We start from the raw sequence: 15741 nt of genomic DNA on the forward strand, positions 1-15741 counted from the left end.
AGGGACATGTCTTTCAAAGGGGGCTCAGGGCTGGCTTATGCGGGCTTGGGGTCAGCCTGGACTCAGGTCAGAGCACTACGGGTCAGGACAGGAGGGACCCCAGAGGCGCAGTGTCCTCACATCTTTGTATGTGTATTTATCAGCGGCCACAGCTCCTATCTGGAGGGAGAACCTGGGAAGCTGCATTTCTGGGCATGGGGAACTCCGTACCCTGGAGTGCTATTGTGACGGTGTGAGCGGAGCTGGCGGAGAACAAGAGGTCAGTGAACCTCCCCTCCTGCTCAGCCCGCTGACCTGCAGCCAGCCGGCACAGAACTCTCTCCTGAGGGATTGTGTCCCAGGGTTCAATCTGTCCCATTTAACCTAGCAAACACGTACGGGGCTCCTTCTGCGTAGGAATGCAGCGTTAGGTGCAGAAAAACGTTCTTTTGTTGCCACAGGAGCCCTATTCTAGGCTTTCTGCTGCCAGGACCAGATCTTTCACCTCCTTAACTCCCTAAAGCCATCCCTCCCTAGTGGTTCCTCCAGGAGGCTGAAAGCATGAAAGAACTGCCGCACACAAGAGTAATCGGCAATGCTGATCGCCGCACTCTGAAGGCCAGGAATCAGCTACGGGGAAAGTCCATCTACAGAGGCAACATCAAAGAGAATCTATGAGACGAACATCCCACCAGACAGTAAGAGTTCTGCCTTGGTGTTTCAGAAGTTTCCTTCTCTTAAAGAGTTAGGATGCTGTCTCTTTACTGATGAAAGAAAAGCATTTAGTTGCATTTTATCTGTCAGACAGGCCAGAGCTATTTTATCCAGCATGCATAGTTTGTGAGCTTTGTAAGGGCCTACAAAAATATTTAAGAACTGGGGAAAAGACTTAGTATAGTGTGCTCCACTGCATCAAAATTTTATGCAGTATTAAAGTGTTCAATGCAAGTGTTAAATCAGATGTCAGCAAAAACTCATGCTGCGTGGGACTGACATATACACACTGCTGTATATAAAACAGAAAACGGATGAGGACCTCCTGCAGGGCACAGGGAACTCTACTCGATACTCTGTAAGAAACCCACATGGGAAGGGAACTCTACTCAACACTCTGTAACAACCTATATGGGAAAAGAATCTAAAAAAGAGTGTACGTGTGTGTGTGTGTGTGTGTGTATTAGATTCCTTTTGCTATACCTCTGAAACTATCACAACATCGTAAATCAACTGCGTTGCTGGGGTTTAGTTGCTAAGTCATGTCCGACTCTTTTGTGATCCCCCCCCATGGACTGTAGCCCACCAGGCTCCTCTGTCCATGGGACTGCTATATCCGATAAAAAAATTTTAAAAACTCATGCTATCTCTATTAGATTTAATATTTTAAAACATTACGTTCTGAAGAAAACTGTAAGTTATGCTGGCTTTCTTCACAGGAATTCCTGAATATTCATGATGATTAGAGAAATATAATAAATCATAAAGTTGGATCGTTTGGCCAGTCAACTAAGTAGTGAAAGTGTTAGTCGTTCAGTTGTGTCGAACTCTTTGTGACCCCATGGGCTGTAGCCTGTCAGGCTCCTCTGTCCATGGAATTCTCCAGGCAAGAATACTGGAGTGGGGTGCCATTTCTTTCTCCTGGGGATCTTCCCAATCCAGGGATCAAACCCGAGTCTCCCGCTTTGCAGGCAGATTCTTTACTGTCTGAGCCACCAGAGAAGCCCCTAATTAAGTAGTCAATTATTTCCCAAAGCAAAATTATAAGGGCACGTTCAAGTATTTCCTACGCCATCATATTTCACGTGAGGCTTGAATGCATCTTTCCAGGATTTGTGGAGGAGACCTGGGAGGCAGAAACTTTTGCCCCTGGGGAGGGCCGAGCTGGGGCTCATGCTCAGTTTCAGCCGGTCTCAGGACGGGCCACCAGCCTCCTCACTGCCATGGGCTGGTCTCATCTCTCCATTTTGTCTGCCTTTATCCTTCACTCATTCACTCATATTTTCCATGCAACAAGTACTTCTTATACAACTACTACACCTTTATCGAGAAAGCCCGTCACTTCAAATCCTTTGAAAAGGTGAAAGGACAATAAAATAGGGAGATTCCATGTGTAATATTCCAAGTCCTTAACTTTGTCCATCTTCCTCGACTATCGAGAGGCGAGAATATTTTGTGGCCTGCTGAATTCCCTTCTGTCTTCTTTTATTATTGTAAGATCACTCCAGCTTTGTTGCAGGGAAAGAGCGGGTGCAATTCAGTGAAGGTCGGTCTTTCTCCCCTTGACGTCAACATACATTGATGAGCGAGGACATTAATATAAACTGATGAGTGAGGACTCCAGGAGTTGGTGATGGACGGGGAAGCCTGGCGTGCTGCAGTCCATGGGGTGGGCTCACCAAGAGCTGGACGTGACTGAGCAACTGAACTGACTGTCTGAGGACATGAAACTAACCACTAAAGGCTACATGACTCATGTTGTCCATGACCCTTACTAGCATGGAAAACTGGGATGAGATAGTGCTTCTTCCCTATAACTCTGGTTAGTTATCTCCCAGGACTGGAGCTGCGCAGAGTGAGTCACCCCCGGGTCATGCAGCAGAAAGCTCGGGAAACACAGAAAGTGCCTTACAGCCTGAGAACTGCAGGCGCCGCCCCGCCGAGCCCCACCGAGACTGCTCTCATCGGACACAGACGCCTGTAACGGAAACACACTGTCAGGACAGGGTGCCTCCCTCTCCATCGGCACCCGGGAAACACTGAAACGTAAGCTAGGGAAGAGTGACATGTGCGGGGAACAAGCCCTGAAAACATCACGATGGCAGACGTGCAGCAAAGGCTCAAAACCGCCTCCACAGGCACAGACGGCAGCAAGAGAGGGTCATGCAGACATCTGGGAGAGAGGAGTTTCAGTTGCTGTCAACTGGCACGCGACAGAGTTTCCAACAGATCCTTTAAACAGGATTCTGAAAAATATTCCTTGCTAAGTAAAAAGTTGTTAATACAGACTTAAAATGAGCAGATAGTTCAAATACGCTGAATTTTATCAAGGCATCCTCTTACTTGACCCTTAGAAAGTTACTCCAATATCGGAATAAAAACAGCATGGTGATTAGAGCTCAGCATTTTATCATTCTTTAAGAAGTGCTAACTAAGGGACAGAACATTTCATCAACTGGAAAATCCTGTGTAATTAACCACTGAGGGCAAACAGGAGTTTACAATAGGATAAATGGAACTTTAATTTCTCCCATTTTTCCTGGAGGACCCAGTGGGTTTGCTGGGCCAGTTATACATCTAATTCATAAATGTGCAATCAGATGGTGATTCAGAAAGTTATTAACAAGAAGAATATAGCTACTTTGAATACTTAAGTTTCCTGCAGGGTATTGATACCTTGTATTTAAAACGGCAAATTTCCCAAAGTAACGCAGAATAATGGATTCATATCTGTTAAGGCTACCAAAGGAATAAAGAGCTTTGTTTTTGGCCACTGATTAAGTAAACGTTGCCAATGACTTTTTCATGCCTACCCATCCTATGCAGACACGTCTCTTCCCCACCTATTGCCACCTGTCAAGAGAAATAAACCCCAGATCTGGACAGTGGGGACTCCGTGTAAAGCTCCCAGTGTAAGCTCCGAGTAAAGGGGTGAGTCACCCTCCGAAGGGAGGCAAACAGGTCAGTCGAGGCACTCAGAGCAGGCGCTCAGCCGGGGGAGGGGGGTGGGGGGCAGGGGGGTGGAGGATGGGGGGAGGAGTGCGCATGCGCGGTGAGGGCACAGGGTTGGGGCGGGGGCGGAGGCGCTTAAGCAGGACTGGGTGGGGTCTGGGGAGAGGCCGAGGGGGCGGCAGAAAGGCCGGGATGGGAGAAACACGCACCAGGTTACTCCCCGCCGGCCGGGCAGCGCCGTACAGGTAGGAGGGCTGGAGGATGAAAGCAAATGGCAGGTTTTTAAACCCTTGAAAAAACAGCAACAGATAATAGTGACAAGGTCGTCACGATGTTTCCAGTGATCGTCACAGCCAAGCAGCTGCACAACCGTCAGAAGGAAGAGAGTCCCAGGAGGCACCCTGTTTTCAGCAAATCTGACAGAGGGAAATCCACATTTACAAGGAAAATAAATAAGAGAGGATTTCTGGCTTTAAAAATAGTAGACTTCCTCCAGAACCTTTGAAACTATGGCTGTTTTCTCGTCACTTCATTTCAGGCATTCCTGGAAGAAAGGGTCGGGGAAGGAGACAGAATGGTGACAAGGTCAACAGCACCCACGAGAGCCCACCCCCGCAACCCAAAGTCCCCGGGGAAGAAAGCACGTCGGGCGCTTGATACACAGACGTCCCGGAGGAGGAGCGGGGTGGTGGGAGGAAGGTGCTTCTTTGTGTTGGAGGATCCGAGTGACGGGCTCCAAGATACAGAAGGAGCTGAGAAGCTCTCCGCTGCTCCGGCGTGGGGGGTGGGGGGCACGTCCTTGTCACAGGGGAGCCCACACCTGCAGCAGAGACAAAGTCCGCGGGGTGCGCTGGGACACACAGGTGGTGTGCTGGTGTGGCCTGAGCCTCGCCTCTGAAGGGCATGCTGACCCGTTTGCAGGCAGAGAGGACCGGGAGAGCCCGAGGCTCGGGGCCACCGGTGGGTCAGGGCATGTGCAGGACCAGGGAGGAATCACTCAGGGGACACGGCAATGTGAGGACAGGGCAGCTCAACCTCCGTGACGTGATCTGTTCCTGGGGCCCTGACTCTGACTTCCTCCCAGAGCACCGGCCTCCTGTACCTGGGGCTGAAAATGCCGAGCACCTCAGCCAGCCTTGTACAAACAGGAAACACGGCCTGGAGCCAGCCAGAGAAATAAGGCCGCTCTCCCCACTATCCGGGACGGAGGAGTCCGATTATGTACAGAAACCTTCCAAATTGCTTCCTGGACACATTTACAAGAGAAAAATGTTTTTTTAAAAAAAAAACAAAGGAAACCCTAAATGGGGAACAATTGCTGGAAAAGGAGGAGAGACCCAAGAGACCAGTTTTTTGGACTAGAGCTCTTGAAAATATACATTCAGTAGATCCTCCTTTTTCCTAAGCTTCTTAAAAAAAAAGAAATGTAAGGCCTTAAATTATTTTTGATAATGTTTTAAATGGTTTGAGAAAAGTCTTCGGCAGTTAGGCCAGTGGAAACACACTACTAAGCTTGGCTCCTTAGACGTCACATGGAAGAGGTTGAAGCGTCCATGTCCATTCACTCAGAATTAAAGTCACAACAGAAGGGAGAAGAGGGAAGAGTGAGGTCAAAAGCAGAACAGACCCGGTTTCCATTCTGGGCAGACAGGGGTTTGGGAGCCAGGCCAAGACTGCGAAGCCCGAGGTCTGAGCAGGAAAGTCCCTGGAATCAGAGAAAATGGGCTGGAGGTGGGGAAAAAGCTCACAGCTTCATTTCATCTCAAAGGCATCATCAAGGCACACAAAACCGGCTTCCGCAACAACATCGGGAAAGGACATGCACTTGGGCGGCAGGCGAGAGAGTGGGGAGAACACGGAGACAGTTCAGTGAGGTGGCAGCTGTGCCAAGGGCCCAAATCAGGACTTCGGAATCTATGCACAGGCAAAGGCAGAGCTCACCACTCTGAACTGACAGCTAGGCCCTAGGGGCTCTGAAGGTCTGTTTTAATGCAAACTCTAACATTTAACTTTTGGTGGGAAAAACAAAATCAGGAGTTTACAGAGACAGTAATCTCCGTTCTATGCAGCCAGCGGGAGACGATCTACAGCTTGGAGTCCTTGGTTAGGTACGGACATGCTGCAAGTGGTCAGGACTCGCAGAAGACATGGCTGACTCAGTGGCACAGTTCTGAGGCCAGCAGTCTATGCAGCATTTCTGGGGAATATTACTAGATAGATGAATAGTTTCTATCCAAAGCGTTCTATCCAAAAGGAAGGATCCTTGACGAGGCTGCCAGCCGTTTCTGATCCCCACGTCAGCAGTATTCTCCTGACGGTACAAACCCAGGGCAGTGCTTGAAGGGGATGAAGCGATGCTGTTGAAATAGCCTGATGGTCCCTAAGATATTCCACTGGGCCTTGGGGATCCCATAACTGGAGCCCGTCATGTGTGTGCCTTGAAGAAACTACCCTAGAATGACTGGAAGGACAGGCGAGTGGAATTCTGGGGTGGGCAGGTAGAAAGTTTCTAACATTTAACATGAATCCGAAAACCTGTTCCAGAGGTTGAGAGAATGCCCTTCGTGGAAGCCACCCTGTCAGCCCCTCTGGGTCACAGAAAGAGCCCAAGGCCTCCACCTGACACGGCACGGCCATGTCCAGGGCTTGCTTCCGGCAAGTCTAAGGCGAGAGAGGGTCTTCAGAAGGGAAGACAGTACTGCACACTGCATGGTTCCTTCCAGCGTTCGAGTGAAGTCAAATCAAACCGGCCAGTGTGTTCGCAGGAACAGCTATTGCTGGAGCTCAGGAATTACCAGAAGCCTCCGAGGCTGCTGAGTAAAACGTGATCTCAGGCAGCTGCACGGTGGGGACACATGGCCTTCGGGAAGTTCTGATGTTTGGGGTTTTGAACGGGCCAGCTCTACTTTTTATATGAGTAAGTGTGTCAGTCGCTCAGTCGTGTCCGACTCTGTGATCTCATGGACTTTAGCCCACCAGGCGCCTTTGTCCGTGAAATTCTCTAGGCAAGCATACTCGAGTGGGTTTCCATTTCCTTCTCTAGAAGATCTTCCCGACCCAGGGTATGAACCCGGTTCTCCCCCATTGCAGGCAGATTCTTTACCATCTGAGCTACCAGGGAAACCCCTTATATGAGTAAACTTTTTATTTAATTAATTTACTTTTGGACAGCTCTACTTTTGACCTTAATACTTTGGATGTGGGTTATTTCAACTGAGTTTAAAGGAGTCAGATATATGCTGAACTTTGGTGACTAAATCACATCCGAGTATTACGATTTCTCTCATTGTCTTCTATTTTACAGAAAGTAAGCTTGGAAAGTGTGGAGAAGTTAAGTTTTCTGAATGACAAAGTGCTCTTTTTGGAAGCAAAATCTCCCACTGAATTAAGAAAATGCCCCCAATACACAAAAAACTCATGGTGTCAAACCCCACCAGTCCTTGGGTATTGACATTTGATCCTGTACTCAGTTGGAATTCACCTCCTTGGGGAAGGAAAGGATGGATATCCATCATTAGAGAGGGCTAGGGGGCAGCAGTGGGGGACTGGGAAATGGGCAAGCTGATGGGATGATGGAGGAGCTGGAGGCCCTCCCTCCCTCACAGCAGGAGCAGAAAGTGGGAGGGGCTGAGGACAGCGATGAGGACCATGGTTAGAATGCTGTGGCTCTGCCAAGTTAGTTTCTATTTATTTTCCCCCTCCCCATGTATTCTTTAAGAGTCAGTTGACATCCTTGTGTTATGACACTTCCTGGCAAAATTAGTTTCTGCTCCAGTGTATCCCATACAGGGATCTGTCCTCTGTTCTAGAAGTAAATGCTTCCAGAGGACCTGACGCACCTGCTTGTCTCTGTGACTGTCTCACTTAAGCTAGTCCCCTAATGCTGAGTGAATACAAGCCTTACCCAGGATAAACGAGCCTTACTCATTAGGGCTCTTCAATAATTGAGAAATATGTGCCTATCAAGGCTGATTGTGCTCTTAAAGTATGGGAAGGAACGCTCCTGTGCAGACACTGGGATTGGATTTTCATTTTAAGTCTAGTCTGTTCCTATAAAATTACTCTGTGCGTGCCTGTACCCTGCAAGGTCAGTCTGCTTTCAGGAAAGAATTTCAAGGCTTCTTCTTTTTTTCCCCTTTGATTAATTCTGACTACTAAATATCCACCTATTTTCTTTCACTGTACCTCGCCTGACACCACAATGTGTATTCCAACATTTGAATCTGAAATCAAAGGCAAGATAGTGCGGTAAATCTGAATTAAATATATCATGTTAATTACTGCTCCTAAATGGACCTTAACAGTTATCCGAATGAAACTTCATAGAACAGACATTAAAAGAGAAAGAGAGCTGAGTTTACTCATACAAGAGCGCATGCTACAAAACCTGCAGTTTCTGAAGCAAGGATGGGAAAGATTCAAGGGGAAACCAACCAAGGTGTCCTCTCTGGATGATGACAAAGTGGAGAATCGGCCGTCACCGCTGTAGCTGGAATTCTGAGCGGCAAAGAAGACAGTGTAAGCAATGAGCCCTTTCTCGCTCCCCGCAAAGCACCACCAGTCTCGGTTAAAAGGCGACTATGCGATCACACAGCCAGGCCAGTGTTAGTACTCCCGGGCTGACGGGCAGCTAGAGAACAGACATGCTCCATGACAGCAGAAACCCTTAACCATTAGGGGCCCAAGTTTTGTTTTACATTCCAGGGTTTATGTCTCAGTGATTTAACTATTATCATTAGGGTTTCACTCTTTATATTTCAGTGTATCTGTTTATTATTATTTGTAACTACTAACTAAATCTCATGGTGGACTGTCTATAACCTCTTAGTCCAGACTTTCTGTGTTACTGGGTTGGCCAAAAAGTTCACTTGGGGTTTTCTGTCAGATGGTATGAACTTTTTGGCCAACCCAATGCACCTCTTTGTCGATAACTGAAATTCCACTTATTGCAGTTTTCACTCTTTGCTCAGCTCAGCACATCTGAGGGCTACAGCTCAAGCTCTATAGCTCCAGAGAGGCTTTGGAGGGAGGTGAGTGGAGCCTGAGGGAAGTGGCACCCTCCTGCAGCTGAGAACCATCCACAGAAGGCTGGGCCCTGCTGTCGCCCTATGGGGTCTCAACATGCTTTATAAACAGAAGATCCTGCCAAGATTGTGGCTGGTGTGTGTGACCACTACAACCCATGCAGGCTTGGTTGCTTCGGGCGTGTCAGACTCTTGGTGACCCCACAGACTGCAGCCTGCCAGGCTCCTCTGTCCATGGGATTCTCCAGGCAAGAATACCGGAGTGGGTTGCCGTGCCCTCCTCCAGGGGGTCTTCCTGACCCAGGGATTGAACCCAGGTCTCTTACGTCTCCTGCATGGCAGGCGGGTTCTTTACCACTAGTGCCCCCTGGGAAGCCCAAGATGCTGCTTTAGATATAGACTATTTGGTGCTTGGGTCATTCTATTTCCTGATTATTTATTAAATCAATTTTATATTCAATTTTGCTCTGCAGTGAACAGTTTGACAGTCAAGTTCTACTTAATTTCTAGAGGCATTACTTAATCATGAAAGCACAAGGCACACTTGTATTGCTTCAATATAAAAGTCAAAGATTAAAATATGTGGATATATGCAGGATAGAGCTTGAAGCCACCTGTACATTCACAAACACTCTGCCAACTACACGTTTGGGACGCTCTAGAGAAGACTGTAATATTGGGTAGAAGCTGGACTAACGAACTTCTAAAGTAACTTTCAACTCTAAACTATGAATCTTTGTGATCAACATAGTGGAATACGCATCTAGGGTGTTAAGTTACTAACTAGTCAATTTAACCCCAACAAGCAGTCTGGGGCCATCAGAGTTCCTGTCCTGTGATGCCAGCACTAGACAGCCTGCAGGGATGCTGAGCACAGGGAGCAAAATTGTCAGCGTCCCACGAGAACAGAATGGCTGCAACCTGCTTCTGTCTCCTGAGCGCTGTATTATTACCTAAAAGGAAAACAGAGCTCGAGAAAGTCCAAAGGCTGTCAGTGCAGAAAGCAACATAAACAGGAAGACAGAGCCTTTAAAGTGGGAGGATCTTTTAGCTTGGAATGAGAAAAACTTAGATAAAACAGAAGTGTATGCAATCCTTAATAGGGATGAGGCAGTAAAACCTGATCAGCCAGTTTCAGAAAGCTAAGATGGTGTTGAGTTACTACTCCTTTGGAACCTGAAAATGTGATTTTAAAAAGTAAAATATTTCCTAATAAAATATAACTAAGATAAATTTAAAAAATACTATTTTACACAACTAGTAAAATTTATTGCTGTTAATTCACTTTAGTCGTGTCCAGCTTTTTGTGACCCTACGGACCGTAGCCCACTAGGCTCCTCTGTACATGGGATTCTCCAGGCAAGAACACTGAAGTGTGTTGTTGCCATGCTCTCCTCCAGAGGGTCTTCCTGACCCAGGGAATAAACCGGAGTATCTTAGGTCTCCTGTACTGGCAGGTGGGTTCTTTACCACTAGTGCCACCTGGGAAGCCCCAAAAGCCCCTTGGACTGCAAGGAGGCCCAACCAGTCCATCCTAAAGACCAGTCCTGAGTGTTCATTGGAGCGACTGATGTTGAAGCTGAAACTCCAATACTGTGGCCACCTGATGCAAAGAGCTGACTCATTTGAAAAGACCCTGATGCTGGGAAAGATTGAAGGCAGGAGGAGAAGGGGACGACAGAGGATGAGATGGTTGGATGGCATCACTGACTCAATGGACATGAGTTTGAGTAAACTCTGGGAGTTGGCGATGGACAGAGAGGCCTGGTGTGCTGCAGTCCATGGGGTCACAAAGAGTTGGACACGACTGAGTGCCTGAACTGAACTGAACAAGAAAATAAATGAAGTCAAGAAGAACAGGAAGATTTTAGATAATTTAATGTATAAGAGATGTGCAGCAGGTCAGGAAAACTAAATTCAAACGTGCCCAGTTTAAGCACCTGAATTCCCCATGGCCTCCTTGACCAGTCCCAAGGCCTCCCCCACTTCTTTCTGCCTGCTCTGCTCTCGATTCCTTCCTTCTCTCTCCTCATGCACAGCCTTTCTCTGCTGCTCTCCCGCTTCCCACCCCAGAGCTGCGAGCACTGCAAGCATCAGTGTTTAGCAAAACACAGGCTCCAGTACCTGTGTCTTTGAAATTACAAAGGACTGATGTGGAGAACTGTGAAAATGTCGGACTGAAGTGTCTTAGAGAGCTGAATATATTCACATGCACATCACACACATACACCCAGGGCAATAAAGCAAAGAGAGAGCTAAGATTTAATTCGACCTTTTAGTACCTAAGTGATTCCTTTCAATACTGATCTCTCAAACTAACATTTTGAATGTTAGAAGACAAACAAAGACCGTTAATCAGTTGGAAAACATTAGCTTTCAGTCTGTCATGCACACACACACAAAAGAGGACTACTATAACACAGAAAAGAACCAAAGAAGCTAAATTTAGCAGACTTTTAAAAAAGGCTTCGCAGCAACCTGTTGGAGTCTTGCGTCACGCACATTTACTATACGAACCCTGCCAGATCGTCTACTCAGGGACTGTGATCCATGTAAGTCTCCATCATATCCATTTGTCTGTGTCAAGGAAGAAAAGGAGAGAAGCTGACATCAGTACCCAAATGAAGAGACAGGGACAGATTGGCAAGGAAGAACTAGCCAGGTGCAGGCTGAGTTTTTGGAGTGGAGTGGAAACGGGCATGCCTGGCAGAGCACGTGTCCCAGCAGGCACCCCACTGGCTCCATGCTTCTGAGCTGTAGCTCAGGAGAAGCCAGCCCTGTTCGAGAGTCAAAGCTGTCCTCTTAGTATCCCTGGAAACTACAAGGCACTCACTGAGGGATGGGAAGCAACGCCACGTCTTAGTGGAGTGAGTTGCACTGGCGGGACGCACTTGTGTTCCAGTTTTGCGGTGGTACTGCGGGAATCCCAGCCTTGGAGAAGCCTGAATGCCAGCCAAGCGGGCTGATGCCTCCGTCTGAGTGAACTAGTTTTCAGCTCTTGGTTTGGCATGACACCCTTAAAACTACGGTTCATTATGAAGCTGTGTTCAGAAGATTCAAAGAGAGGGGTCTACTCAATTTGTAATTAAATGCAAATATTCATCATGGGAAAATTAATCTATATTAGGCTTTCATTCATCCAGTTTTCCTACTTTTTCAAAGTGAAATCGGAGGGTGTATTTCATAACTTGTTCTCCAGGAAAGAAAAGAGAGAATGATTAAGAGTGTGTCTGTCTCCCTTTTCCTCCCACATCCTAGTCAAAGCTCGCTTGGGCTTCTATAGCTGCTCTCATTCACCTATAAGGAAATTTCTGCTGCTTCAGGATGAGAGCTGTCAGCTGTCAGGTCACAGCCAGCTCTCGAGTCGGAAAAAGGAGGCGCAGCGGCTAAAAGTAGAAGGAGATGCCGGGGGGTCACACGCGAGTCCAGACTCCAAGTAGAAGCTCTGTCACGTGACCTTAAGTAAGTTACTTCATCCACTGGAATTCCACTGCTGTGGCTGTGAAAATGTGCAGAGTAATAAATACTTTACAAGGCCCTTGTAAGGATTAAATCTGATTAAAATGAGGGCCTAGATCAGGGCTGACTGTGAAGGATGTGCTGACCAGATTGGGAAGCGCCCAGCACACAGGAAGAACCAGGATATGTTTCCTTGTTGGAAGGGCGGGGGTAGGCAGACATACTATGCAGCTGTGATGTTGATGAACAAAAATACACGGATTTCCAGATATTATAAAGACAGGGTCAGGAAACCTTGACTATAAAACTATGTATTTACTTGTGTTACAACTCAAAAGCAAGTCAATATGAGGTTTCCGAATGAGAAGGAGTGTGTAGAAATCCTTCAAAAGGAAAATTTAAAACTATGAGTACGTTCAAACATTTCTGAAATAAATTTGATAATAAAAAACCTTTGGAGGTTGGCAGACATTTTATTCAGTCTCCTTTTTTTCTCTTGACTGATGAGATTATTTGAAATAATCTTAAATGTCAAGGACTTTACATTTCAGATCTCAATCTTATTCCTTTGATATCTGTTTAGAAAGTAGTTTCTGGAAAAAAAATTAATATAATATTGAAGGCTGCTGCTGTTGCTGCTGCTAAGTCGCTTCAGTCATGTCCGACTCTGTGCGACCCCACAGACGGCAGCCCACCAGGCTCCCCCGTCCCTGGGATTCTCCAGGCAAGAACACTGGAGTGGGTTGCCATTTCCTCCTCCAATGCATGAAAGTGAAAAGTGAAAGTGAAGTCGCTCAGCATCAATCAATTTTAGGTGACTTTTACTTTGCTAATAAACAAGGAAGAAAATATACTGCACACATAAACCCGCTGGCTGTCCACTCTTGTTTATAACACGCATACTGCTTTAGATGAACCTTTCCTTTCCTCTTCTCTGTCTCCAGTCTAGCCTGCAGCATGAAGCAGAGGGCGGGTGGGGCCTGGGAGGGCAAAGGCGCTTCTTCAGGTATCCCTGTCTACTCTGGCTTTCCATGAAAATGCGGGGCAAACCCTTCTTTTGAAGGCTTTGCGGAATATCCATACTTCTCTGTTGTAATGAAATTCTGTCACAGAGAATGTATCCCTACAACATATCCTCCACCCAGAGACCTCACTGACAACATCTCTAGAGAGGATCTCTCTGACCTTCTTAGCGAACACACCACCTTTCTCCTCTTGGGTAGTTTTTCCGTGTTGAATTCAGCTTGGTGGAACTGTTTCCAGCGGCATAAGAGGATAAAAAGAAGAGTTGAAAATTAACGGTCACGGCATTAGAACAAAAAGCCCACGGGAGGCATGTCACCCTCATCGGGCCTCTGATGTTCACCTAGCTTTGCTCTACAGAAATTGTTTTCAGCTCTCTTCACTGCATTCTGGTCGCCCCTAAGACACTGGAATCCCCAGAGGCCTGGGAATTTGCATCTTAACAAGTTCGGGTGAATTTTTCATACAGTAGCATTGGGAAGCACTGCTCTTAAGAGAGAACACAGTAAAGAGACATTTACCAACCTGCATTTTCTGGAAAAGGACGAGCGAGATACAAAAATAGATGCCCCTCAAAACCAATGAGTCTGATGGTAGCTTCTAATTAGTCATCTAACAACATGCAGTGCTGTCAAAGCATCAACCAGTTCCACAGGAGACCATGCAAAAGGCAACTGTTATTAGACAGCTTTTTAAAAATCAACGTATATGTGTGTTTAGTTGGTCATTCATGTCTGGCTCTTTGTGATCCCATGGACGGTAGCCCGCCAGGCTCCCTCTGTCCATGGGATTTCCCAGGCAAAGAATATTGGAGTGGGTAGCCAGTCCCTTCTCCAGGGGCTCTTCCCAACCCAAGGATTGAACCAGGGTCGCCTGCATTCCAGGCTGATTCTTGACCATCTGTTTCTACTAAGTCAGAAGACAGAGTACCTTCAAGGGCATCAGAGATGGGAAACAAACAACGAAAGGCAAAATACAGCTCTGAGGGGCACTGGACACACTCAACTGAGTTTTGAAGTGGAGAACAGCCGCCCCACGGGAGGCTCTGGGCACAAATGTCTGTGCAGATGAGCTGTGCTGTGCCCTGTTAATCATCACCTTAAGGGTATACATGTATTTTAAAAACAGGAGTTTGCTAAATAATTTTTCAGCACAATGGGATGAATGAAGCACAAAATCCTTTTGGAGAAAAAATCCTTCAAGCAGAGAAGTGTATAATCCGATTTAATTTCAGTGCTGAGTCACTTTAATGCTGAGTGTGAATAATGCTGATGAGATTACATTTTTCTACCTTGGAGTGTAATTTAAATGTATAGGTTTAAAGAAAGCATAAGCTGCAGAAACTCTTCTAGACAGACGTTAGAAGGGAAATGCTGAATTTCAAGGCTTCGTTTTTGTTACTGGATTTGGGGTCTTTCTCAAAGAGCACTCTCTAGCCAAAGAGCCATCTGGGATATTTAATTTGAAAGGATACAGATTAGGAAATAATAAATTTTTCATTAGATAAAATGACTTTAAATTTAATCTGTTACAGGAAATGTAGAGGCTTTGGAATTCTTGATCTGATTTTGGGTTTCCTGCAAGAAGACCCCGTCTCTTCCATCTGGTGCCCACGGCTGCTACCCCAGAGCCTAGCAAACAGCGGTGCTCACAGGCTGCCCGGTGAGGGAGACAGTCAAGTACCCACACCTGGACTCCAGACACAGGAGGAGGGTCAGAGCTGCAAGGAGGCTCTGGGAAGCACAGCTGCGGGCACGCCTGCCCTCTGGCCTCAGTCTCCAGGAAAGGACTAGAGGGCGGCACGTGTGTCTCTTCACACCAAGATGAACTTGGCTTTTTAGACAAACACCCGCAATATTAGTGGACACACCACAGGTTATTATCTGCCAGGCAACACTATTAGGATCAGAGCACATCTCACCCAGGCGTAGGGACCCCCGTACTCCAAGTCAGGCTGCGACTGTCGGAGGAAGGATGGAAGAGAAAAACAACAGAAGAGAGTTGCCCAAAATCAGGTAAAAAGCTAAGTACAATATAACAGAAACATAAAGCAAGCGATCTCGAAAATCTTAAAATTAATTTTCTTCGTGACTTCTAGGATCTCATGTGTCCTTACAAACGCAACCACAATAGCATGGCAGCTGCCATAAAATCCATTAACAGATAAAACTTTCATGGCAGAAGTTGCTGTAATTCGTGAAATCTGACGCAGTCTGAACAATCCTGCCTCCTCCCCCACCTAGTGCACGCCATTTACATTAGACAGAGCGTCAGCAGATGCAGCACTATCCATTTTTAAATAAAGAAAACTTAGACTTATGATATCTAAACCTAGATTTTCTGGGGATGTCCATACAAACACTAGAAAAAAATTTTATTCCATTTTTAAGGGCTTATCATCACTGTGAATGGAATGAAGACGGCCTGTGTTTTGAGAAAGTCAGGAGATAAAAGATATGGGTTTTGAACTTTGCAAACTAGAAAGATGTTCAAATATTAAAATATGCAAAACAGCAGAAATTGGTCCTACCCAGAGATGGACTGAGACGGGCAGCCCTCAGAGGGCAGTGGGGAGCCTTGCTCGCCCACC

At 46.6% G+C, this 15741-nt stretch overlaps 1 protein-coding gene across 50 annotated transcripts in view; it reads right to left on the bottom strand.

The window, feature by feature from the left end:
- Positions 1-15741, bottom strand: part of LRRFIP1 (LRR binding FLII interacting protein 1) — a 159357-nt gene that overhangs the window by 41108 nt on the left and 102508 nt on the right. For 6 of the 50 annotated variants that reach the window (XM_042244638.1, XM_042244605.1, XM_042244602.1 and 3 more), the window contains exons 7-12: positions 15073-15111; positions 11172-11246; positions 8080-8142; positions 5273-5350; positions 3855-3899; positions 2606-2671 (exon numbers count right to left, since the gene is read on the bottom strand). The exons of 22 other annotated variants lie outside the window; for them this stretch is intronic. In XM_042244638.1, the coding sequence (XP_042100572.1) occupies positions 2606-2671; positions 3855-3899; positions 5273-5350; positions 8080-8142; positions 11172-11246; positions 15073-15111 (366 nt within the window). The remainder of the gene's footprint in view (positions 1-2605; positions 2672-3854; positions 3900-5272; positions 5351-8079; positions 8143-11171; positions 11247-15072; positions 15112-15741) is intronic. 22 more of the 50 variants (XM_060399092.1, XM_027967230.2, XM_042244645.1 and 19 more) reach the window with 13 other exon arrangements.

The sequence above is a fragment of the Ovis aries genome, chromosome 1 (genome assembly GCF_016772045.2).
Source record: "Ovis aries strain OAR_USU_Benz2616 breed Rambouillet chromosome 1, ARS-UI_Ramb_v3.0, whole genome shotgun sequence".
In the NCBI taxonomy this organism is placed as follows: domain Eukaryota; kingdom Metazoa; phylum Chordata; class Mammalia; order Artiodactyla; family Bovidae; genus Ovis; species Ovis aries.